General features: G+C 35.1%; 2 protein-coding genes and 1 pseudogene across 3 annotated transcripts; all 3 read left to right on the forward strand.

Moving 5' to 3' along the window:
- Positions 1-2,607: 2,607 nt before the first annotated feature.
- On the forward strand, positions 2,608-8,594 carry LSH4 (LIGHT-DEPENDENT SHORT HYPOCOTYLS-like protein (DUF640)). The gene is made up of 2 exons (XM_008226122.2): positions 2,608-3,387; positions 8,385-8,594. The coding sequence occupies exon 1, from the start codon at positions 2,748-2,750 to the stop codon at positions 3,381-3,383; it is 636 nt and encodes a 211-aa protein (XP_008224344.1). The 5' UTR covers positions 2,608-2,747; the 3' UTR covers positions 3,384-3,387; positions 8,385-8,594.
- Positions 8,595-14,309: 5,715 nt separating this feature from the next.
- LOC103324084 (S-adenosyl-L-methionine-dependent methyltransferases superfamily protein) lies at positions 14,310-19,949 on the forward strand. Of its 2 annotated transcripts, none has more exons than XM_008226121.3 (8): positions 14,310-14,779; positions 15,611-16,034; positions 16,230-16,394; positions 16,510-16,692; positions 16,938-17,532; positions 18,437-18,549; positions 18,674-18,894; positions 19,335-19,949. In XM_008226121.3, the coding sequence occupies exons 2-8, from the start codon at positions 15,756-15,758 to the stop codon at positions 19,654-19,656; spliced, it is 1,878 nt and encodes a 625-aa protein (XP_008224343.2). In that variant the 5' UTR covers positions 14,310-14,779; positions 15,611-15,755; the 3' UTR covers positions 19,657-19,949. The 2 variants fall into 2 exon arrangements, with proteins under 2 accessions (XP_008224343.2, XP_088901001.1); XM_089044875.1 differs by having other exon boundaries at positions 14,640-14,779; positions 15,671-16,034.
- Positions 19,950-20,279: 330 nt separating this feature from the next.
- On the forward strand, positions 20,280-20,391 carry LOC148919977 (U6 spliceosomal RNA; annotated as a pseudogene).
- The last annotated feature ends 6,804 nt before the right edge of the window (positions 20,392-27,195 follow it).

A 27,195-nucleotide genomic window follows, 5' to 3' on the forward strand; every position in this document is an offset into this window, starting at 1 on the left:
GAAAATTTTTGCGTCTAGTGTAGAAGACAATGTCGCTTCTTGGTGGGATAAGATGCAAAAATCTATGAAGCAACAAGGTGAAAATCCTATCAGTTTTTGGCGTTGGATGAAGAGACTTCTTGTGAAAAAAATTCTTTCCTTTTGAATATGATATATAATTGTTAAGGAATGGTTACAAGATTGCTCAACTCAATATCATGGTGAGTCAAGAAAAGAAGGAGAAAGATGTCAAACAAGAAGAAACTATGATGGATGTTGAATTAATAGATGATATAGTAACCCACAAGAGGAGGAAGGGATTAAAGAAAAACAAGAGATTGTGCCGATTGAAACTCCTATTGTTGTTGAAGAAGATTTCCCAAAAAATGAAGAACAACAATTGGATTCCTCAGAAATTAAAGGTATGGATAAATCTGAAGTTGGAGAGGAAAATAATTCATACACGGAGTTTGATTCTCAACTGACATATTCTAATCTTGTTTATAAAATTAATTATATGATTATTCCATCCAAGTATGAGCAAGTTCAGATGCCATAAATTGAAGAGCTTGTATACACATCAAGCTCTACTCAGGTTCGTTTTAAAGAGAACTCAAGGTCTCTAGTTCTTAACAAGTGAAGGGGCCTGATGTAGGACAAATTATAAGCTTATTCCTATGAAGGAAATTTAGAAAAGGAACAAAATTCAAAATCAGAAAATTGGGGTTCAAATATAGAAAATCATGCTTGAGCATCAATTATGGCGCTAGGAAACGAAGGAAGGCGTATCGTTGGGATTTTCTAATTGATTGAGGAAGTTTGAAGCAATTATGAATTCTGTCGGTTAATTCAGTTTATTATCAATCAAATACCTTTGAGTTTTACTCAATTTTTTGGTGGATTTTGAAATTGTTACTTTAGGGTTATCATTTGATATCTCTATCTCATCTCGCTGCGTCATTTACTTAATTGCTTATGGAGGGAAATAACTGAACTAAATCAGTCACTAAATAGATCAATTTGGCTCAGTTATACTAGTTTGAGGACTAAACTGAACCAATTTGAACTATGAAAGTACATTGGTTTGGTATGCATTTTGAGACAAACCTAACCAAAAAATGGGCTCCATCCATCCCTGTACAAGAATACAAGATGCGCACAGATCCATACTATATGGATTAAATCTTGAGTTAATCAAATCAATAGATTCAATACATATGAATACCCTCAACCACCTCATTTAGTGGAGAGTTTCAAATCATCTCATTGAATATTAAACAGAAAACTGTTTCTTACAGCTTTTCCCAACTATGATTGAAAAGTAAACCTTCATGGTGGTCGCTCTACAATCTCAGCCAAGTAATGCAAGGATCAAATCTTAATAAGATGTTGACCCGTTTTTCTTTTCTTTGCTGATTCCTCTCAATGAAATTTGCCATGTTGCACTAAGTTACTCCATGGCCTCCGAAATGGTTGGATTTCATGCGGATCCTCCACCTAACAATAATACCGCCGCTGGGATTGGGTCGCATGGCTTTCTCGAATATCCATAACAACCCTCAAATATTTACACGGTAGTACAAATGCCACCCTCAATATATGGGATGGCTTTACAGACCTATGGATACTTACATGTCATACATTGTTTTAAGAATGCTACCTTCGTATCCTACTTTTGTTTTCTCATCCTCATCCCACAATGTGAACTTATGATCGAACCGACGCTTCGAGGCCACCCTTCAAGGATCGTTCATGCTAAAAATCAACAATGGTGAAAATTGTTTGGTCATTTGATTACTATCATAATCATTTCATTATCGAAATGCTGCTTATTCATTTAAAAACAGTTGATTAGATGACTAAACGATTTTCAATTTAGTTGATATCTCTTGCAAAAATGAATTTTAAAGGAAGATCTAGAAATAGGTGGTTCTAAACACCACATTGCAAAATTAGGCTATATGAAAATTAAAATAAAAAAACATATAAGAAAAGTACAAAAGAGAATGTAGATGTCATCCCTCTTTCTTTTTTCAAATAATCTTGTACATTATGTGAAATCATGCTTAAGGTCGATAGACCCATTCTTACGGTGTGAAAAACTATATGCAAGCTGTTCCCGAATGTAAATGAATGGAGGGCAGAGTAGTCATTGAAAAAAAGGTGTTGTCAATCAATACAAAAGGGTGAAGAAACAAAATCATGTTATTCCCTCATATTTTCACCTTTATCTCTCTCTCTCTCTCTCTCTCTCTCTCTCTCTCTCTCTATCACTGTCAACCTCTTTCCATTTCCACAGAAGTCACTTGAGACTCCTTTCCACTTGCTCATTTTCCATTAGCACTCTCTTTCTTCCTCTCTGAGTTTGTTGGACTGGAAGGAACTGAGTTGCTCCCCCTTTTTTCGGTAAAAATATATATCTGGCAATCTCTCGAAATGTTCCCATAAAACAAAGTAAGAACAAAATCCACCCCAAACACATCATAAGCCTTTCAAAGTGGTTTCTAGGATTGATCAAACAAAGATTCAAAGAAACCTCGGAACATAGACTAGCTAAAGAAAAAAGAAATATATTATATTATATTAATCAAGCTAGCTCAGCCCTACTCTTCTTTTCCACCTCTCTCTCTCTTTCTCTCTCTCTCTCTCTCTCTCTCTCTCTCTCTCTCTCTATATATATATATATATAATCTTCCATCTTCACCATAATTGAAAACCCAGCTCAATTGGGGCATTTCCACTACCACTGTACAGGTTCATAATTTCTTATGAAATCCATGGATTCGCTTCAAGAATTCAACCCTTCCAACGCATCAAACAGTTCAAGCATCAACATCAACACCACCACCACCACCACCACCAGCAGCTCCAATACAGTACCTGCGGCCTCACCCTCATCAGCCACATCCTCCACTCTCAGCCGCTACGAGAACCAAAAGCGGCGAGACTGGAACACCTTCGGGCAGTACCTCCGCAACCACAGGCCACCGCTGTCCCTTGCACGGTGCAGCGGGGCCCACGTGCTTGAGTTCCTCAGGTACCTAGACCAGTTTGGGAAGACCAAAGTGCACACTCAGCTGTGTCCCTTCTTTGGGCATCCAAACCCTCCTGCACCGTGCCCTTGCCCTCTGCGCCAAGCTTGGGGAAGCCTAGATGCCCTCATCGGCCGCCTCCGAGCAGCCTTTGAAGAGCACGGTGGGAAGCCTGAGGCCAACCCTTTTGGGGCTCGTGCTGTGAGGCTTTATCTGCGTGAGGTTCGCGATTCTCAGGCCAAAGCCAGAGGAATTAGCTACGAGAAGAAGAAGAGGAAGCGCCCACCACAGAGTAGTAGTTCTACTAGTGCTCTTCCAGTTCAAGCAATATTGCCTCCAACTCCTCCTCCAGCTCCTCCTGGTGCAAGCTAAATCAGTAAGAAGCTGTTTGGTCTTTTGGGATCATCAGAATCTTCATTATTTCATCTCTAGCATAAACATAATTGTCTTTATTACCTCCTCTTCTTTGCCTTAGCTATGTTATTGGGTATTTAGGGTAGCCTTATATTCACACTCCACAAAGCGATTCTTGCATTCCTCTCATCAAGAGTGCAAATATCACCGTCATAACAACGCTGTCATTTGCACTCCTATTGAGACAACATTACAATTCCTCTCAACAGGAGTGTAAATAACATTGTCGTGACAGTGTTATTATTTGCACTCCCCCACCAGAGAGGATTCGAGAGGAGTGCATGAAGCTTTCTGAGTAGAGTTGTTGAGCCTTCATTATCATCCTCCTTTGTATTTCCCTTTTTTTTAATCAGAAACATGCTTAATTAGATTGTCATATATTGAAGTATTGCGTGCACTATTCTGTGATTCCACTGGTAAATTAGCAAACAGTAGTGGGAGTAATGCATATGTACTAGTTGTAGTTGAGGATCTGTGTAGACTTATCATAAGATATATGTCATAGATTTATGTACTATAAAAGGTCAATTTGTGACTAGTAATAGATTTTGCAGATCATGTTCTATGTCTCTTTATGAAAATGATCATTTTTTTGTTATTTATTCTAGTTTTTTAATGGGTATTAGGTGGATATAGCTTTTCAGAGATCGATCCTGTGTCAGATTTGTCTAGCACTATGTATACAGTCTTAGACTTGTTTATTTTTGGTATAAATAGAGGTCAATAGAGGTCATTTTTCTCTTCCCCTTTCGTTTTCCCCATTATATTTCTAGCTTTTCCACACTGTCGAAGTGCAGTGACGAAGAGCAGCACAAAAACCTTTTTCAATCACTAATGGTAGAAAGTACATATGGAAATTCTGCAAATAAATTCATGAGTCAAACTTATTCAGTATATGCATGTGGGAGATGGGTCCTTGCCGATTATATGAGCTGCGCTTCATTTATTGTGCAAATCCACAACCCATTTCTCCAATCTTAATGTTTCCAAAAGAGGGAGAAATACATTAAATAGGTGAAGTATTACATGAACCCTAATGATAAAATAATGATATATATGTTCAAGTCATAAACAATAAGCTAGAAAACAATGGAATCACATAGAAGAAGCAAACAAATGAAACAAAGTACTTGCATTTGTGCACACTATAATGTTATCAAGGCTTGTGTTAAAACCATTTATATACTTGCATTTGTGCACTTGTTTGTAAAACAAACATTAAAAATGAAGGAAAACGAAATCTTTCCTTATCTTGGCATTGATTGATTTTTAATCTAAGTTATGCATTATGAATTTAGGGGTTCTCCACCGCTACGGTATAAGATTTAATGTTTAAATTCAAAGCTACATGATAACCATACTAGAGTTTAATTGTAAAACTCTAAGGACTTGTTTGATAGAGAGGACTAGACTAGCAAAAATACTGACATTTCATATGCATTCAGAACATGATATGGATATGTTGTTTACCAATAGGATATAAGTTTGCGACATTCGGGAGCCTTGGAGCTTCATATATACCAAAACTGAAGGATACATATTAAGCTTTCAATTTGTAAATTCTGTAAGACAAGGATCGGATTTAAGTCCAATTCACACATAAGTACTTAGAGTCTTTGCTATATTTTATTTCATATAGTACAAGAGGGCATTATTTATTTGACTTGATTATCATGATACGTCATAATATATATTTAAGGTTTGGTATGGGTCCCTTTTTTATACTGGACCTTTCTTTTTTGTGCTGTTTTTCATTTTTTGTATGTATAATGAGCATATGAATATGAATCAAATTAAATTAAATTAGCCTTTGCTTGGATGTAGAGAAGTGATTATTAATTAATTAATTGGTCTAGTAGGTACTCATGTCATATATTGGCGCCATACTCGTCAGATTGATGGAACTGTGGATGTGAACAAATATTATTGCCTATATTTGTATAGCATGTCATATTAATAATGTTTTCTTATCTGATAATTGAGCATTTTGTATTATATTGAGACAAGCATAGTATCGCATTGTTAATGATCCGGAGTGACAGTTAATAGTTTAATAACATAACATAGTATCGTAGATTGTCCGCATCATAAGAATATTTCGATGTACCTTCTGAGTAAATGTTATTTGCAATCCTAATAGTGCGCGGTAGAGTGTAAAGAAGCTTATGTTTTTAATCATAACATGTTGTTTGGTTCAGATTAATTTGAACTTGTTTTATGAGCTAAGGTTCTTTATTTAAACATGCGAAACAAATTTAAATGGTGATCTTTCTGGATCATCAAGACGTGAAAAATCAAGATCCCATGCTTTGTTTGCTTATTTGTATGACCAAAACAAGAAGCAACTTTGGTTGAAAGTTTGAGTCCTAATTGGTCTCCATGTTTGAATCACAGATCATCGATGATTAGGGATTAGATTACAAGCTAAGCTAACAAAACTTCTTTTCTTCTTTTACTTTCAGCTCAGATATCATTGTCTTATTTGGTAACACGGTTTCCCGCTTTATATCTTGTAAGTACTAAGCCAGAAATGGCCAATGTACATGCCTAAGTATCTGGTGATCAAAACCCCACCTTTTCTATCATTTTGTCAAACCAAACACAGCCATATATCATTGGCCTTCTTGCTGGGTTTAGAGCAAAACTAGCCAATGTACATACCAAGCTTTGGTAACTTATACATATATAGGAATGCATACATGGAAGATTTTGTTGTGTTCATGCGAAGTTTATGTAATGTCATGTAAGTTTTGGTAACTTATATATAGTCTGTTCCTATCATTTTTCCTAGTCTGCTAATTGACTAGCTAGATAGTTTGTAACTTGGTGTTAATTGCCCCCAAATCATGCCTCATTTTACTCTATCAGTGTGGTCTACTCCATCAACCTTCATTCATCAACCTCCATCATGCCATGATTTTCTCCTTTGATTTGGTGTTTGTTTCCTTTTTTTTTCTTTTTTTGAATACAAGCGATATTGGGGGAGTGAAGAATATCGAACTTAGGACCTTAGGTACAAGTGTACATGCTCTTAACCACTTGAACTACAAGCCCCCTGCATGTTTGTTTCCCTTTTTTAGTGAATGTTGTGTGTGTATTTGATGCTTTGCACCACAATGAAATATATGAAAATTATCATTTTCCATTACATACTTTAACACTTATCATCCCATCTGAAGGTTGATTAATTAAGAAGAAGAAAAAACTTTTGTAAGTGATTGCTCGCAAATTTGATTCAAATTCGACATGTTCTTTTGGTGTACAAGGTGTTTTCTCTGATCTCTTTGAAATTTTCTCTCTTATAGTTTGCCTGAATTTTTTTTTTCTTCTCTTGGGTGAATGAATAATTAATCACTGCACGTATTTGATATAGTCACATCTTTGATTGAAGGTTAATCTTAAGATTGTTTGAAAAGGATCGTGCATTTGGTTAATTTGGTACGTGTAGTGCCCAGCAATCACTGCGCATGTGCAAAATGTGTGTGCCTGAATGTGTTAGCTTAAGAGTTATCTACAAAAGTAATGCTATATAATAATGTATATAGGCTCTAGCTATCAATAATTTTGGAATCCCATATGTCAATCTTTTCGTTGTCGCCTGGTGGTTCAACTGGGAATAATTTCAGGTACCCAAACTCTTGTAGTTCCAGTTTCTTTCATGAAACCGGTTATGATACATATTCTGCTTTTAAAAAGTTCAATTTTATTCTCAGTACTTCGTACCAATTTGATCCAAACCGATACTCTCATAAAGTTTGATTGGATTGGATAATGCTTAACCATAGGTAAATTGAATTGAAGCGAACCAAGTGTAACAATTTAATACTAAATTAATTATTTTACTACATATGTACTTTTTTTTTAGCACCAGCGATACTCTAAACTACACGGGAGGGTTTTTCACCCACACTACTAAGATGCAAAGAGAATTCGAACCTAGATCTCTAATATGCAAATCAATACTCTTTTCTACTAAACTAGACCCATTGGCCATATTTTTCTCTTATTACTTACCAAGAAAGAAGTTAGTATTCGATAAAACTGAGGCTAGCCTTGTTCCTCAAAACGCCAGCCATTAGTAACCTAAAACTCTTCCCTCAGACCAAAAAAAAAAAAGAAACTTAAATTCTTCCCCTTGTAGGCACAAACAAACCACCACAGTCGCAGTCACATATTCATTGTAGAGCAACTTTTCACGTTCCGAGGACAAAAAAATATTTACCAAAAATAAACCAGGTACGAGAGAATTCCACATAATTCAGTTCACTGCTTCCATCTCAGTCACTCGTCTTTCATTTATTTTTTCCTGTTGTTTCCATCGCACGTGCTGTCCTGTCATTCATGTCGGTCAATAGCATGATCCCAGACTGATCTCTGTAATGCAACTCACGTGGCTTCATCAAGGCCTATCACTGTCCCCTCTTTATTTGGACCCTAAAGTGTGACGCCATCTTCACAGACTCCACAGTTACTTCTTTTTTTTTTCTTTTGGGCCAGTAGACTCACAGTTACTTTCCTCGCAGTAAAAGAATTTATTTCACAACTCGGGCCAGAATTCAATGTTTGTATATGATCCCACCGCACCGCATGAGTGATTCAGTTTGGCCAATCACATCACCTGGCTCATATTATGAACAGTCTGGTGGACGAGAAACATTTCTTAATTGTTAGTTGTATAGATGTATACATATATATGCAACTAATTTGAATATATTTATAATAAATAGAGAGGTTGAAGATCTTTTAAATACTCATGCAAAGTTTTCATTCTTTGAAGTGAGATATTCTGAACAAGCTTCCTTCGCATATGGTATTTTTTGAACCTAACACGTAGACAATTCTTATTGAATAATGTGGAAGCACATATGACTGAGGGAGAGGAACTCGGAAGTGCGAGTTGTTTGATCAAGCAGGTTTGTCATGGATATGCTGATAGCAACCCTTTTGTTGTCTTTCCAGATTCTAGTTCTTCTAAGGAGACGTGAGCGCTGAAGCCATGAAGAGCTTCATCATAAGCGTATACGAGAGATGCAGATGAGGTTCGAGTAGGAGATGATGAGGACTTGAGGGATTCGACTATGGAAGTATACCAGCTAAAAGTCTTGGGCATGGCGTATATGTATATGTTCCTATGAACAATATTAATATACTTGGACCTCTTTTCATAAATTGTTTTGGCTTGTATATGAATTGGCAAAAGAAATAGCGGGCATAGCCAACGAGGGTTGCTTGAGTTGGTAAGAATCTTTATCTTCACTATCAAGACTTAAATTCGAGTCCCGTTGTTGACAATCTCTCTTGTTGGGTAATCTGTAAAAACCCAAAAAGGGACTAAGACCTTCTCTCTAAGTCCTCAAATAGGTCTTAGTATGTCCTGATCTTGGGATGGGGTAGCCTCCCCTCCTCCTAAACTTTTTTTTACCAAAAAAAAAAAAAAAAAAAAAGCAAGCAAACAAGAGTTATCTGAATTAGAGACCCCATTTATTTTCGTAAATGGCATTCTCTTTATCTTATATATAAATGGGAAGGGGAGACAAAAAATTGTGTTCTTTTTTTGGCTTCTTCTCATGTAATCCCTAGAAGATAGAATCTGTTCTTTATTTTCATAAGCTTTTGGTATAAAACTCGACGAGTAATTGAAAGAATATTAATAATTTATAATGCATGTTGTTTTATTAAAGATGCTGTATAGTTAAGTACTTAAATTAGTAGGTTAATTGTCGAGCGGGTTACCACAGTGGTTGTGACCCTCGCCTGCTTGACATCTAGAATCAAAACCTTCTTTCCTCCCAATGTATAACCAAAAAAAATTAGTAGGTTAATTGTTTGACAATTTAGAAATGTGCAAGCTCACTTCTTTGTAAACACCAAATGGTATTTAACCGATTTGGGGTTCTCATGTAGCATGCTTGTAGTAAAACAAGCCGGTATATATGAGGTCGCTTTTGGGACTTCCTTCCCATATGCATCCTAAACTTTTGATATAAGTTCGTACCATGGTAAAGTTAGCTGGCCCATTAGGCCATCTCCAGCTATGGACTATATCCCAAATATAGTCTTAAAATAATGCAAAATTCATCTCCAGTCATGGGCTAAAAATTTTGCCCAAATTTGGAGGGCCACATTTGGCCCTTTAGCTTTCAACCGGACCAAATGTAGCAGTTTTGGCCTAGGCCAAATTCATAGTGGGCCCCACCATGTACTTTTTAACCACCAAACATTAAAGCACTCCCACTTCCTTTCTCAAAATAATAAAATATGAAAGACCAAAAATATAGACTGCATTTGGATATGGAAAAATTTAGCCCTGCACTATTTTTAAAAAATTAATATTTGGGAGGGCTAAATTTTTAGCCCTAGACTATATTTAGCCCTATGACTGGAGATGGTCTTACATAAGGAGAAAACGTAGAATTTGATTCAAATAAGAGGAAATTTATATAAAGAACTTTTCTTTTGCTCTTTTTTGTCTTTTACTGAAGTGCTAAATTACGTCGTTGCAATGCTACCCAAAAATGCTATACATGTACTCAAAATTATTTAACTTGTAGTTATTGCTCATTAAAATGAGTTATTTGATGTAATTCCCCCAAAAAATATATAACATGTCACACATTGTCCTTTAAATCATCATTTATATATATAAAGCAAAAGGCAAAGAATGGTGAAACATTCAAAATACCAGAAAATGTCATTGGTTAATTCAAATATTAAGAATTGAAATTAGTAATTAAATAAGGATGATATGGTAAATTTACATTTTTTTCATATTAAAAAAATTAAAATTAAAAACAAAATCAAATAATAGATCCTACTTTTATGAAACATAACTACCCATGTTATCTTTTCTTAATTCTAAAAATAAAATTTGTTTTTTGAAAAAAAGAAAACCAATTGGCACATGCGTGAACACATCCAAAGGGCTAGTGCTACATTATCTCTTTTTGTACCTGGTCGTTGGTACTTGACATCATCCTTCATTTCATGAAAGAATTAGGTTGGCATCATTATCAGCATGTTTACTAATCTATAATTATTTATTAAATTTCTCTAAAATTGGAATTGAAACTAATTTGATTACTAATATGTCTTTGTTCTAAATAAATTATTTTATATTCAAATTATTTCAAAATTAGGAGTTGAATTCATGATTTTGTATGGGGCCTATTTATATATATTTTTTTAAATACAAATGATAGTCTAAACTACAAAGGAGATGTGGGTTTCACACACACACACTATGAAAGTGCTATAAGAGTTCGAACCTAAAACTATTGGTCTATAAGAGCATCTCCAATCGAAATGCCAATTCTAACATGCAAGTTTTAACCCAAGAAAAAGACATTTTAAGTCTTCCAACCGTGATGCCAAATCCTAGTTGGATTGACATCCTTCACTTTTGCTGTCAAAATTGAAGCCAAGATGTTGAGATGTCTTTTTTTTATTTTTTTATTTTAATGCTGAGCCCACTTTCTTCTCTCCTCTTCCATGTATAGTTCTTAACTCTATTTAATATTTTACTCTTAAATATCGGGCCCACCTGCCTTTAAAAATAATAAAATAAAATGTATATTTGACATCTTGGTTGGATAAAGAGTTTTACAATATGTCAAATTGCCACATCAGCCATTAAATTTAAATTTGATGTTTGATATTTGACATCTCCCTTGGAGATGCTCTAAGTCAAGGACATTTTCCACTTGACAAAAACTCGTTTACATTTTCATTCATTTATATGAAGTAAACACATAAATCTGTAATCAAAATCAAAATAAAGAGTTGGACAATCTTCCCTTCCTATATTGGCCCTTTAAAAGAGTGATTTTTCACAAGATGGGCCCAATTTCAGTTACTAAAACAGGTTCAAGCCCAATCGCCAATCGTTGTGGTCATGGCAAATTGGTCTAACGTCCCAAATTGATCTCTTGACCCATTGGGTGGGTTCAGTTCAGAGTAAGATTTTTTATATATATCATAAGTTAAAACCCACACTATCCACCGAGTCCGCCCTCACATGGAATGGAATGGAACAAGTGGAGCAACCGCACCTCTAAAGGAGGACCCCCTTGAAAGTGCAGCACCATATCATGGAATCGTAGGTGGAGTGGAGTTCGTTAAGTTGCTCCATTTTTAACTCCCAATTGCTGGGTTTCGGATCCCACAAAAACTATTCTCGACTCTTTTTTAAAAATTAAAAAATTAAAAAAATTATTTATCGAAAAGAAGTAAATTTCATTAACTGGAGTAATACAATTCATTAGCTACACATGACCTTCTTCTAATCGGTTCTCAACCCTATTTCCATCTGACTTTTCCATCTACATATTTTCATGTTTCATTTACTAGACAAAAGTAAAAACACTAAAATCAAGAATTTGTAATCTGGTCATTATTTGCAGGGAGGACCTTTTTTTTTGTCGGTCAGGCCCCTAAAATGTCAAGATCAGCCTTGGGTATCCAAGTAAACATTATTTCAAACAAACTAATTGAACGGAGGATAATGTCTATGATTTAGTTGAGTGTGTGTACTAGTTTGTCGAACTTTAAAAGATTGTGTATCAATTTAAAATCGATCCTATAATTTGAAGAGTTTTATCTTATGCATTTAATCCTTATAAAGTTACGTGGGAGTTAAATTATATGACAATGTTTAACTTATTTAAAGAAAATAAACTTTAAAGTAAGACCTTAATTAAGAACACCCATGTAAAATCGATTGGAAAATATGTGAAAGGGAACAATAGTTGGTGAGTGTAGTGGTGAGCAACCAAATACAAAAGGCTAATGAAGAAAATGAAGGGAAGACTGCCAGGCTAGCTCAACCGAAAGCTTCAATTCAAAGCAAGGGATCGTCAAGGACAAGTGTGGCATGATTAAGACCTTTATGATTTTCAAAGTTGAACAATGACTTATATAAAAACATCGTGGGAGTAAATGATTTTGCGTAATACTATGAAGGAAGCTCAAAATGGAAAATAATGATAATAAAAAAACAAGATTTGTAATTCAAGTGATTAAGAGTATTTATGCATATACTCGAGATTCTAAGTTTGATTTTTCCCTCGCTTAATATCACTTGTATAAAAATAAAAAAATAACAACACCAACTCATTAAGAAACTCTTTACTAATCCAACTGTCCTAACCATAATTAAGCTGCAATATAGTCTAACAGTCCTGCCAAACAATTATCTATATGTAGTGATAAGTTAGTGGATGCTGTGTTTTCATTTCATGTTAAATTATGGAAGGCGGATCTTAAATCCACTCCAACCTTCCTTATCACAGTTTCCCTTGACCACAGTTCACCACATTGGACATGGTGCATGGCAACTGGCAAGTCACATGCTACCTCTTTCCAGAAGAGCGTTGGCCAATCTTTTTCATGATTAGACTTCATCCTGTATATTATCTTGAAGACTTTTTTATAATAAAAAAAATCTATAATTTAAACAACTCGCATTAATGAAGAGTGTTGAAGTACTAATCAATTGGTATGTTGACAAATGGAGTGCTTGCCACGATATAGGCTTCCCTTGTTGATAAGAATTAGATATATTTTGCAGGGATTTGTAGCTCAAGTGATTAAGAGTATTTATCTTAGTATATAAGGTTTTAGGTTCGATTATCTTCTTCTTTAATATCACTTGTATAAAAAAAAAGAATTATACTTTTTTTTTAATCTAACAAGCAAGGGAGATTCAATCTTGGCTGAGAATTAGTTTTCTCTCCACTGCAACAGGCTCTAGTATAATGGAGAGAGCCTTAACTTATAAATTAGAAGTCTTAAGTTTGAATCTTCATAACATCATAGTTGTGTGTGTATGAAAAATTCTCATCTTTTATAGTTTAGACTATCAATTGTACTAAAAAAAACACACATAAGCGATGAAGATTCAAATTTGAGATTTCTTTCAACTTTAGAGTAACATTAAACAGTTAATAGAACGCATAATTCTCCAATTTTATAACCATATATATCATTAAAAACCTGGCAAAGAGAATTTGGACCCTACTTGTTATCATAAATAAATGAAAAGTAAGTGTTAAAGTATTGAGAGGAGAAATAACGTAGAACAAAGGAGTTGAGAGAAGGAGATCGTCAAACTTTGTATGTGCAAGCTTTAGGGTATTTTTTTAATAACTTTTTCTTAAAGAGAAAATTCTAACTTAAGATCTCTTTTAATATTTTGAAAGAGAAGTAACACTAAATAAATAATTAATTGGTTGTAATCTTATTTGTACGTTATAATCCATACAGAAATCGACAATAAAAATATTAAGGGTTTGTTAATAATAATATATATTGAGGTTAAAGTCGCTTAATGGTTGAAAACTCGTGAAGTGATTGGACTTCTGGCGGCAAGTATAGTTATTTGTTAATTGTCGTCTTTGTCAGATGTGTCGGTGAGGCTTCTCTTTATGCACATTAACATCTCATTTAAATTAGTCCTGTCACATCATATGTATCTCAATCAAGTCCATAAATACATACAATCCTATTACGATACAATAAGAACATTACAAGCACGTTGTGGCGGAAAATACTTCCATTCTTATCATATAAGTAGAAGTTTTTATATTTTTGTAAATAGTAATGTGATATGTGTACAGAAATTTTTTTTAATATTTTAAATAAATTATTTTTACATATGTGTTAAATTGTAATTCACAGAAAAGATAAATTTTCCTGATAAGTAAGAAGGCAAACAGTATCCTACAGTAACACATAATTGCCATAATATATTTTTTTTAATCCCAAACTTTCTTCCTTTTGTCTTTATGTTCTTGTTCTGATCAAAGCGATGTCATGCTACCAAATTTTCTTTGTGGTGTCATGGTAAACGTTTATAATTTAAAATCTAATATATGCTGTCCAACTAGAGATATAGTTAAATAGAAATTTAGAAGACTGTAGTTTTGACCATAAACACAACACAACAGAAGTTTTGAAGATCAACTTGGGTTATTTTCCCCTTTTAATGGCAGCCATAAATGCAGTTCATAATTCGAGTATGAATTGTGAATTAGATTTACCCTTGTCTGTGATTAAATCTGAAAGTGAACTTTTGCATTTATGAATTTTTATTGAAAGTATGGACCATAACGATATCGACGTAACAGTTGAACACTATTTGCCCCTCGTTCTCTTGGGCTCAGACTCAAATATAGAATAACAAAACCCAAAAACTCTTGAGATCTAATCTCCCTCTTTCTTTCTTTTTTTGCCTCTTCCCTCCCCTTTCCTTATAAGGAAGTATCATAGCGTCTCACTTTGGATCCTTTCATACTAAAGCAGTGATCTTTATGGACCACTGTCTGACTTCCCCACTTCGTTATTCGATCGAAACTCTAGTAAGCTCTTGCTCCATTTTTCATTTTGCAAAAAGTATTGATCTTTTGCTGGATCTGGGTGAATTTGCATTCTGGATTTAGTTTATTTGGTGGGTTTGATGCTTACTGATATGAATTTGGTAGTTTTTTTTATTGCAAGAGTGAAGGGTTGTTGATGAGTTTCTGTTCTGCAAAATGTAATTGGATTTTTGTCCCGGATCTGTGAGTAAACTTCGTTGAATGCCGTCATTGTTTCCCTTTCAATGCAGTGGAGAAACATGGACCAACATCTATTTTCGTTTATATATATATATATATATATTGGCTTATGCTGGATCAATCACTTTCATTGCTTAGTTGCCAATTTACCAGATACAATTGTACCTGGTTAGCATCAAGTAGCTTTTCCCACTTTATCAATTAATGTTCCATAGGTGTTTCTTGGATGTTTCAACTCTTGTGAGGCAAATTAGCAACTTTACGTTTAATTTTGACATTACCGGGGTGATTAGGAATAGCTGTTAGTTGACAATTTTTTGTGTGTGATTCTAATAGATGGCGTTTGAGTGGTAGGATCCAATTTTTTATTCTCTGTGCCCTTAATTATTTAAATATGTTTTGTATGATTACTGGACTGCTTGAGTATTGTATCTTGATTTCCGTTCTGAAGATTTTCATTGCCGAGAATGAGCAAGAATATCTTTTCGTTTGTTCTTAACTGGTGCAACAATATTTTGCACCCTTGTTCTTTGAGCTTTTGAACTGAGTATGCATGCAACATCAGAATATCACCTCTTATTATGTCCTGATGCGCAGCAATTTTTGATGGTGTTGTTTGGTATTGTTTTACAGGTTTATTGTATCTAGTCTAATGGATCTTTAAGAAATTTGTGGCATTGTCTTTCATATAAGAGCTTTGGAAAGGCAACGCTTGGCATTTGCAACAGAGAATTACATAGCAGATATTTTTAGTTAGAAGAACTTCAAAACTACATACATGACGAGGGGGAGATCTGATCTGTCTCAAAAGAAGCGTATAATCACATCTCTGTGTGTTTTGGGAATCTTTCTTGGTTTCCTGTATGTATATCATGGGTCCATTTTTGGCTCTCAAAGTCATGGTGCATCAGCACTAGAATATGGTAGCAGATCGTGGAGAAAGCTTGGTTCATCTTATTTGGGAGGGGATGAAGATAATGATAGCAAGCAGGATGAATCTTCAACAAAATATGGGCAGGAAGATGGAGAGGAGGATGTCATTATGAAGAGCTTCCCTGTGAGTTCTATATTGCTAAACTTGGAACCCCGTATCTTCTTCCCCCATCGGCCCCCTCTCCCCCAACCCCCAAAAAATCCTCCAAATGCCTTCTTATCTTCTGATGAAAATATTTGATTTTAACCTGTAAGCTTTGGACTGTTTTGTTTGACATGTTGTGTCCTTGTTTCATTTGTCTACTCATGATTTTTAAAGGTTTGTGATGATCGGCATTCAGAACTTATTCCCTGCTTAGACAGAAATCTTATATACCAAATGAGACTGAAGCTGGACCTGTCTTTGATGGAGCACTATGAGAGACATTGCCCTGCTCCAGAAAGGCGGTACAATTGCTTGATTCCTCCTCCACCGGGGTACAAGGTATTGTAGTGTTAAAGCTTAGTAAAACTGGTGTTTATCTTCTTATTCTTGCAGTTATCTTCTATTCCCGGATTATGTTGATAGTAAACATTCCTGTTGTTAACTTGATCTACAGGTCCCAATCAAATGGCCCCAAAGCAGAGATGAAGTATGGAAAGTAAACATACCTCATACTCACCTTGCACAAGAGAAATCTGACCAGAACTGGATGGTTGTAAAAGGAGAAAAGATAGTGTTCCCTGTGGGAGGCACACATTTTCATTACGGAGCCGATAAGTATATTGCTTCAATTGCAAATGTAAGAATGCTTCCACTTTGTCTTTTTCAAGAAAAGTATTGGTGGCTGACATTATCCCTTTAAATATCTTTGTGAACTTCAACTTTAATTTGGCTGTATAGGATCTTGTGAACTTTTATCTACCCATTTCCTATTGATTGAGTGCTTGTATTTCTATATTTAGAATTTCAGCTCCTTTGGTACTTTTTAGACATCTTGTGTTGCATGGATGAAGCAATAATGATTATGTTGTTTTCAACTGGCAGATGCTCAACTTTTCAAACAACAATTTAAACAATGAAGGAAGGTTACGAACAGTTTTTGATGTTGGTTGTGGAGTTGCAAGTTTTGGAGCCTATTTGCTATCGTCTGATATCATAGCAATGTCCTTGGCACCCAATGATGTGCATCAAAACCAGATCCAATTTGCTTTAGAAAGAGGAATTCCAGCATATCTTGGTGTTCTAGGGACCAAAAGGCTTCCTTACCCAAGCAGATCCTTTGAACTTGCTCACTGTTCCCGTTGTAGAATTGATTGGCTTCAAAGAGATGGGATCCTTCTTCTTGAGCTGGATAGGTTGCTCAGACCAGGAGGCTACTTTGCATACTCATCTCCAGAAGCATATGCACAAGATGAGGAGGATCTTAAAATATGGAGAGAGATGAGTGCCCTTGTGGAACGCATGTGTTGGAGAATAGCTGCAAAGAAGAACCAAACTGTCATTTGGCAAAAACCACTTACAAATGACTGTTATATGGAGAGAGAACCTGGTACTCAACCTCCTCTCTGCCGATCTGATGATGATCCGGATGCAGTATGGGGTGTGCCAATGGAAGCTTGCATCTCAACATACTCTGATCGTGAGTGTTTCCTTCGTATGTTTTATTTTTTACATAAACGGAAACTGGTTTGAAATAAACTTATATTTGGTTAGCAATATTGTTGTGCGATTTAAGGTGATACTGGCATATTTCCAATTATTTGGTTGTTTATATGCCAAAAATAGACAAAATCAACATCAGGAATGACTCGAAGGGCACACAAGGAATGCAGGAATGATCTTCATAGCAATGTCCTTGTATAACTTCTTCAAATAACTATGGTTAGATATCTAGATTCTAGACAACACGAGAACAAAAGAATTGAAATTAAGAGTAAATGGGCTGTGTGCCACTTGGGATGGGAAACAATTTTTTTAAATACTAAATATGTCATCAGTGTTTGAGAAAAACCAAAAATGAAGAAATTGTTATCACTGCACAGTATATTTTTGAACTGTTCTACATTTTATTGTTTTGTCCTAGATTTGGTTCTTTTTAATATGATTGTTGTGTGTTCCAGAAATCATGATTGTGATTGTGATCTCAAAACCTCTGAAAATGTTTTTTTTTAACACTTAAACACACACCCGGTCTTCTACGGCTCTCAAATTTGAGGTGCCAAAAAAGATCTCGTCATAACAATTAGCGGTGATATTTTCATTGTCATCATTATTCATGACCTGCTTTGAAGATCTAGTGATTTCTTTTTTTCTTTTTCTTTTTTCGGTTTTCCATATTGTTTTGTAGATTTATGTGAATGTCTTTCTTCCCATCAATGTAGGTCATTATTTTCTTGTTGACGAATACCTAAACATAAGCAGCATTGGTTTTCAAACTATTTAAAGGAAAAACCATTCATAATTTTATGGGGATGCCTTATCAAGTAGATTTAACCTGGCTATGGATCCGTCTGCTAACCAATGTTTTTTCTTGGCATAACCAGATGACCATGGGGAAAAGGGGAGTGGTTTGGCTCCCTGGCCAGCTAGATTGACAGCTCCTCCTCCTCGACTTGCTGATTTTGGCTATTCAAATGAAATGTTTGAAAAGGATACGGTACAATTGCAAGCACTCTGTTTACACGTTTTAGATTGTAATTTTGCACTGTTTGATTTATGGATGTACTACTCAGAAACATGTTATATGAATTCATTGCTTTGGTATTGCTCTTATTGTGCAGGAACTTTGGCGACACAGAGTTGAGAATTATTGGAATCTCTTGAGTCCAAAGATCGAATCAAACACTCTGAGGAATGTGATGGATATGAAATCAAACATGGGGTCGTTTGCAGCTGCTCTGAAGGACAAGGATGTTTGGGTGATGAATGTTGTCCCTGAAGATGGACCAAATACACTTAAGCTGATATATGACAGAGGCCTTATAGGCTCCATTCACAGCTGGTATGCAAATCAAGTTACTGAAATATTTAAAGCATGTCATTTTGATGAAACAACTCATTTAATATTATATCCATTTAAGGTCTGTTCTGCCATCATGTTTTTTACACCTCGAGTCATAGAACTTTATAGAACCTTCAAGTTAAGGAGGGGGCTGGTTATATGTTGCCTTTCTTGACTTAGTGAGCAATATAGATCCATTTAGGGTGTTAGAAAATATCTAACTTGGCTTAGTGACTGCAAGCGGCAAACAGTCTTTGAAACTTTGTCTTCATATGTTCCTAACTCAGTGAACCTATCTCATGTTAATCAGTTAGATGATTGATTTACATCTTTTGCTCATTTTTCAAAATCATGCCTTAGAGACTGTTAGGATAAAAAGAAGATTCAGATTGCATTAGGATTTGTTGTATTGTGATTAACTGGAGTGTCTACTTTGACAGGTGTGAAGCCTATTCGACGTACCCCCGCACTTATGATTTACTCCATGCTTGGACTGTATTCTCTGACATAGAAAAGAAGGAATGTAGTGCTGAGGATCTGTTGCTTGAGATGGATCGCATACTCCGGCCTACTGGTTTTGTAATCATCCGTGACAAACAATCAGTGGTAGATTTCGTTAAGAAGTACCTAACGGCATTGCACTGGGAAGCAGTGGCAGTAGCCGACTCCAGTATAGATTCAGACCAGGATGGAGACGACGTTGTGTTTATTATCCAAAAGAAAATATGGCTGACAAGTGAGAGCCTCAGGGATTCGGAATAGGAAAATGCCTCGTCAGTCCCTGTTTCAGTTTCCCATTATTTATCTGCTGCTTCAAGGGATTAAAAGCATGTCCCAAGCAGTGATCTAGTAACAGTAAATTTTGTAGCATTAAGTGATGTTTACATCATTTCTTTTTTTTTTTCTTTTCTTTTGGGTATTGATTTTTTTTATATAGCAAAGGACTAACTGCATCTATAGGCTACTCCATTTTTTTTCCTCTCTCTTTTTGGATTTTCTGTAAGCTACTTTGCTATTCATTAATAATCAAATCATATGGCTTCCAAATTATAAAACTTTGATTTTTCTGCTTTGCCAATGCTGTTCTAGACTCAGTATTTCGGTTCATGCTGTTTTTTTTCCTTGTCCTTTTCTATTTTGTTGTTTGAGGGAGAAAGGATTGTAAATGCCATCATGGTCTCCGTATCGTGAAAAAGACGTGCTATACTATACTTTCAATTTCAAATATGGCAATAATGTAATCAGCTGACGATAGTGGCAAACTCCCATAGTTTCTAGGCAAGCAAGAAAATAACTACCAAAAAAAGCTCTTGTTTATGTTATTTGGATGGTCCTATAAGTGGTCAAAGAATTCTCAATAGTGTAAAGCAAAATCTGACGAACAAGTCCCTTTGGGAGTTTGGGACATCACATAAAATTAAAACGATACGGAGAAGATTAGCATGATCTATGTGCAAGGATGACATGCAATCGGGAAAATCTGAGCAACAAATGCTTTCTTTCTTCATCAATATTTTACTTAAGGATATTGTTTGCGTCCCTTATAAGTAGATAATTCTCCTTTCTACAAATCACAGTTTGACACATATACAAAAATAATTCATCAAAAATATAAAAAGAAAAACTTTTCTACACATGTCACACTGCTATTAGCAAGAATATAGAAATTCCTACTTACATAATATAATAAGGAGGTAAGTATTCTCCAAACCTGCCAAATTTATGTGCCACAAATTGAATCTGATGGAACTTGACAAAAGTTCCTTTCTTGTTTAATTTGATTCTCTCGAATCTATCCACTTGAGCACACATCCATGCCATGGTATGTAATGGGCCAACGCCAACTCACCAAACCATAATGCCCATCATAGAAGACACTGTTCCTGTTTGAAGGAGGAGGCTCTCAACAAAACAGCCAATGACATAAAAACAAATCCAATCATTCAACAAAAATATAAAAGAAAAACTGATAGAGAGAGTTGTACATCAACAAGCACAACTTTTGCACCCGTATTAAACTGTAATTTGTGTATAAGGAAGAATGACTCCTTTTAAGTAAATAGTCGGATATTTCTTCTGTTTCTTACTCAGCTTCGACACAGGGCTTTTCAATGTTTGCGTTTCTTTCCGTGTTGGTACCGTGTTTTATGTTGAAAGCGACCTCACTTAGACGTTTAAGGTTAAGTGTGTTGGATTTGAACTTCATAACGATTTTCTGCATTTTTCTTTCCAGTTTTTCAGAAAGCATACGGATATTTTGTATGTATTTTCTTCCACTGGCCAAAGGCCCCAAACAAACACAAAGCTCTGGCTCTTGCATGTGTAGTGTCTAAGGTACATGTTTTATTTTTGTACAAGTCACAACCACTTCATTTATGCGGACATCTACCATGTTTTTGACTTGAATCCCCCCATTCAACGGGACACAGACGACCCCATTTTGAGCTCATGGCCCTTTCTATGGAGGGCTACAGAAATTCTCATTTCTCTTTGTCCTTCCTTTTTGTTCTCTTATGTCGTTTGGATTGAATTTTCCCAAAGACAGCAGCATGTGATTGTTGTTGTCAGCCATGTAACGACATGTGGCAAGGAAACTAAACTACAACCTTTTGGATTTGTCTTGCCGTTCGGCCAGAAGAATATGATTTTGAATTGGGCCGGTTCTGGTTTAAATATTGTAGAAACAGTTCATTGTGTTTAGTTCTCATATCTACGTAGCACTGCATAGTGGCTTGGTTTAGTTTAGTTTCTCCATCGATTTTCTTTTGTTATACAATGCATATAGGGAGAGGGGGATTTTCTCACATATCCACACATTGCGAAATGAGTCCGAATCTGAGACCATTGATTTGCAAGTTAATGACTAGACCCCGTTGACGTTTCTCCATCGAAAGACATGCCAAGAGAAATTAGTTGTGTCATGTTCAATTATTCCTTTAAAAAAGTGACAAATTCCATAGCTTCCCAAAGTCTTCCTTCCCCTCTGCGTTCAAACTATAATGCATAGACATTGATTTACTGAAAATAGGCCATAACGATGCCCTGGTTATAAGGGAACCCTCCACTCAATTCAAGTTGCCAATGTTGTTGGACAAACCATGTTCTGGGGCTATCTCTGCCTCATTTCATGTCTCTAGTACATGATTGAGTAGTAGTTTGTCGTAAATAATATATAATATTATTGTTATTTTAATAATAATAATAATAATGATAATCTCACTCACAATTTTATAATGAATTAATATCCCCATCAAGAAAATAAAAAGGAATTAGAAGGAAAAGAAAATGTCCCGTCCATATAAAAGCAGGACTGTCATTAAAGTCAACCACATTTCTGCTTTACAGCTACTACATTGAATGAAACCCTACTTATTGTAAGCTTTGTTGAGTTAACCTACTACCTCATGAAGTAAAATACAATGTAATAGAAAGTTGTTGAATATTAATCTACTTCTAAATGCACTTTTTCAAATGGAATCTTGTTATATGGAACTGTAGAAAGGAAAATCCTTAGAGGAAGAATAATAATAACTATATATTCAAGAGTGGAATTAGGAATTTTTTAATGGGTGAGCTAGCTAAAATTATTAAGCTTAAAATCTAATGATATATTTTTTTTGTGGTACAAACAGTTTCTATAATTTTTCTAGAAATAAAAATATACATTAAATCATATAAATCACGCTAGTTGTAAACAAAAAAAAAAAAAAAAAAGAAGGAATTAGAACCATATTATTCACGAAAGGGTGAATTTTATTTAGAAAAATGCTTCTCTTTTGGAGATACATTAATGGAAAAGGATTAAAATTGATGTTTGGGACAAACTTTAACACCATATACAAATGTGGAAGACCTTTGACTATGACTATTGGTGTGGTAGCACTGGTGGACCCATGAATTTTATGTGCAATTTTGAAAGGTTAAAAACTCTTTGTGGATTGAACATCTAAGACTCTTTACCTAGATTGACCTTAGTTCTTTTTATGCATTCATATCATACATGAAAAATTATTGACTAAGTATGAAAAAAATGGTTTTTCAGAATAATCATTTTCTCAAAATAATTTTTGTGGCTTTTATTCTTTATACTTCAAATAAGAAAACTTGATTTTATGGGATTTTAGTATGAAGTATATATTGACTTAATGAGACATCATTTTTAGCCTAAATTGTATTTTGCACTAAAACATATTTTTTATATTTTGATTTGGTGGGAATTTGATTTTCTAGTATTTTTATTTGAATCCAAATGAGGGGTACTTCCTTATTTACATTGTAAACTTAAGTAAATTGAGTAAGACATTTACTTAAATGTTGAAAATGGAAATAAGGTAATCTGTACACCTAGAGTGCACCATCACCAGCTGAGCAAAGGGCAATTTGAAGCACCTACAATGGTTTTTCTGGTCAGGGGAGGTGCTCAATAGGTCGGCCACTGTGTGATAGAATATGCAATTGTATTTTTTTTTCAGTTAAAAATATTAGGCTATATATATTTAATTATTATTTTTTTCCCCAAAACCTTCCCTAGGCTACGGCCCAAGGCAGCCCCTAGGTTAGTTCTGCCCCTGTATATATTAAATTCATTTAGAAATGTTTTAGTTAACCTTATATACTTGCTTGATTAGATTATCAACAAAACACGAGTTCTTACTTACAGGGAAGAAGATAAGTATTTTCCTATTTTAAATACTTTGGTATAGACCATAAAAAATCGAACCATTTGTTTCCTGACACATTATTTTGGTTACATTAGAAGGAATTGATCCCTCAACCGTTGACATATATTGCATTCTTTTATATGGACGAGGGCAAGGACATGGTCACCATCCTACTTACTTGCCCACCATCCTACTTATGACAAGTCTCCATTAGGGCATTAAGTCATACAATAACCAAAAGGCATTTCAAGGGGTACATAATATGAAACCACAAACCTCATGAATTACGATGAAGGATTAAGATCCATATATATATATATATATATAATGACATGGAGCCTAGGGTTTTCAATAGTAAAGTGAGAGGTCCCCAAGTCACAAACGAAAAAAGCAAAGTATGGATATGGACATGTGACCTCATGTGATTTTGGATGGTGACATTGTTTTCGCCTGCCTCGTCATGCAAATCCCTTTTGTAATAACTAGCAAGAGAGCTTTTAGAAGGAGCTAAGCCAAAAAGGAAAGTGATTGTAGAGAAGCTTTTGGGGTGCCCCATGTCAAAAGGATTTGCAGCATTTCAGGCGGAAGTCAAGGGATTGAATATGTATCAGTGATAGTCATTGTTTAGGTGAAGAAACTTCCAAAAAAAAAAAAGTCATTGTTTTGGGCAATTATTCTGGACAGTTTCCTAATGGATATGTCATTATTCTTAGTGGTCCAGCTAAGCATATGCTATAATCTAATATGCACCTTATTGGATAAATTATTTTTAAATTGGTAATGTTTTTGTTGTACTTTGGTACTTTGCATTGAATCACACTCTGATGAGATTAACTGCACTAAACTGGATTGTATTTTACAATCTAAGACTAAAAGTTGAGTGCAAAGCATGGGTACATAATTAGAATGTGTTATTTGGCAAATGGGTATCTAGAATAGTGAAATGACAGAATCCAAACTCACTTGTATAGTTGTAATTTGTAAGTGGTTATCGAAAGAAATCGCATTGTTGGAGTCACTTCACAATCTGATTCAACGATTTGAACCGTCTAGAGTTGAGATAATATATGTATATTAAAGAAGCATTTCTACAAAAAACTGAAAATCATTTGTCCGTTTGATTATGATTATCATTAGGAACAGTTGGGATTCATTGTGTTTGTTCATTTACAAGAATTGAACCTACATGGGATCCCTTTGACAAAAATTTAAATGGATCCCTCAAACAATCAAACTAGTAATTTCAACTACTAAGATCACACACACAAAAAAATAAAAAAAAAAAAAAAAAAATCTCTTTTTTGGTCAATTAGCACATAAAAAGAATAGTTTTAAGAAATACGAAAGATTTTCCATCTCCAAGAAGATAATATACTCTTTTAAGATGGAAATTTCATTAGTGCGTTTACAATTTCAATGGTTTTTTTTTTTCTCAAGATGTGATACCCAATCATTATATTATTTTGTTGTTTACTTAGCCTCTTGTTTTAATTACTTGATCCTTATTTAATTGAGGGTGTAATCGTATAATGTCCCGTTTAGTTCACAGAACGGATTTGAGGGGAAATTACTTCTCATGTCATTTCTCAATGGATGAGAAATGAAGATTCCTTTCTCATGTTTGGTAGTCCTGGAAAAGTAGCCAAGAAATACCACTTTATTTCCTTTCACATGTTTGGTTTGTGTAAGAATGTAAAACAAAGTTTGTTTAATTTTCCAATTATACCCATATGAAATCAAATAAAAAAAGAAAGCATTTAATGCTATATTCTAATTCTATAGTCATGAAAAAAGTGTATTTAGTGTTGGCTCATTTTCCCAAACTTTCCCATAATGAGGAAAACAAAACCCAAATAGGGAGGAATGTTTCACTTTCCCCCTACTTTCCCTTGTGCATGGCAACGATTTCTCATATCTGGACTTACCAAATAAGGAAAAACAATTGATTTCTCATCCCCAAGACTCATTTTCCATAAACCAAACGGGGCCTAATAGTCATCTCCTACTCTTCCGCAAATTGATGAGGCACAGAGATGGTTCAGTGAGGAGGAAAGGAGGATAATATGATGTATGCCAGTTAGTCAAAGAGGATGTTCGGATAAATTAATATGACACTTTACAAAAAAGTAGAAAAATATACTATTAAATTGGGGTATGAAATGGCGGCAGATCTTCCCTGCAATGGAGAACTAGGGCGGAAAGGAGAAGGTAAGAGTAGTAATAGGAAGTAGTAGGAAGATTAATGGAAAAGAGTATGGTGTTTAAAGATGCCACCCAAATTATGATCCTTTATGTGGATGAGGTGTTCCAACTCTCTTGCAGTATGCAATAACCTACGACATCGGCACATTTCAGTCGATAATAAATGTGGGATTTGTGGTTAGGAAAGGAAGACCCAAATGCACCTATTTTTTCAATGTGTGTTTGCATGAGTTTATTGGTTTGCTTGCTCGTTGCAATTAGATGAATCGTTTGTGGAGGTAGTGATTTTGCCTCATACTAGGACTATCTTCAAATGAGATACGGACGTGAGGGACAATTGGGAGAGCTCATGCAAGTTTTAGTTTATGGGTTGTGGCATATTTGGAAGTGTTGTAATGAGGCAGTCTTCTATGGCAATGAGGCCAATCCTTACGAAGTTGTTTCAATTGTTTTGGCACAAATTGATGAGTATAGGCTTTGTGTAACACTTAAGGCTCCGTTAGTGAATGAGTTGCCTCGGCCTCTAGAATAACGGAATGTGGTGCAAGCTGTGTGGAAAGAACCCATATACAGCATGATGAAAGCAAATTATGATGGAGTTTGGGTAGCAAAAACTTTGAAGGGTGGATATGTTGGGTGATTTGTGATTTTACAAGGTGGATGATGGAAGCCTCAAGTCAAGGAGACATGCGGTATGGACCAGCTCTCGTTGCTGAGGTTGTCCTATCAATTCAGTTTTGTTAGCTTATCAACAGGGTGGTTTCTCTCGAGTGGTGGTTGAATCTGATTCCCAAGTGACCATACAGATGGTGAATGGGGACCGGGCAGTGGATGTGAAGGTGGAGAGTAAGGACAGAACTGCACTATGGCTAGAGTGGGCTCCAGCCTAGTGCAAAGTTTGGGAAAAAATAAATTTAATACTAATTTTTAGGCGTTACACCTCATTTTACAAAAATTAGCCCAATCCATCCAAGCAAAAATTAGCATGTCTTATCCAAACAGATCTCCAATTAGCTTCAAGTTTTCTCCTATGAAAAAATAAATGGAATTTTTTTTTTTATCTTTACCCATATAATTAAGAAATAATAGCCCACCTCTATAAAAATTTATGGTTCAAGCCTTAGTGGAGAGTATCTTTTTCAACATCCAGGCTGCAAAATGAGAATTCCAGGAAGTATTGTTTGTTTTTGCCCCTTGTAGTTGTAACAAAGTTTCTCACGAGGTGGCTTCTTTTGCATGTAGGGAAGGTGATAGTTTTTTTTAGGACTTTATCCCTCCAGTATAGTTGTTTAACACCTTGGCTGGCAATGCTAATGTAAGCAGTTGACTTCAATAAAAGTTTCCCTTTTCTTGGAAAAAAAAATCTCATACTCTTACGCACCATAATAAGGTCCAGACATCCGCATAAGAAAAGAACTATATATATACATATATAATT

This window comes from Prunus mume, linkage group LG2 (assembly GCF_029339155.1).
Source record: "Prunus mume cultivar Tortuosa linkage group LG2, ASM2933915v1, whole genome shotgun sequence".
In the NCBI taxonomy this organism is placed as follows: Eukaryota; Viridiplantae; Streptophyta; class Magnoliopsida; order Rosales; family Rosaceae; genus Prunus; species Prunus mume.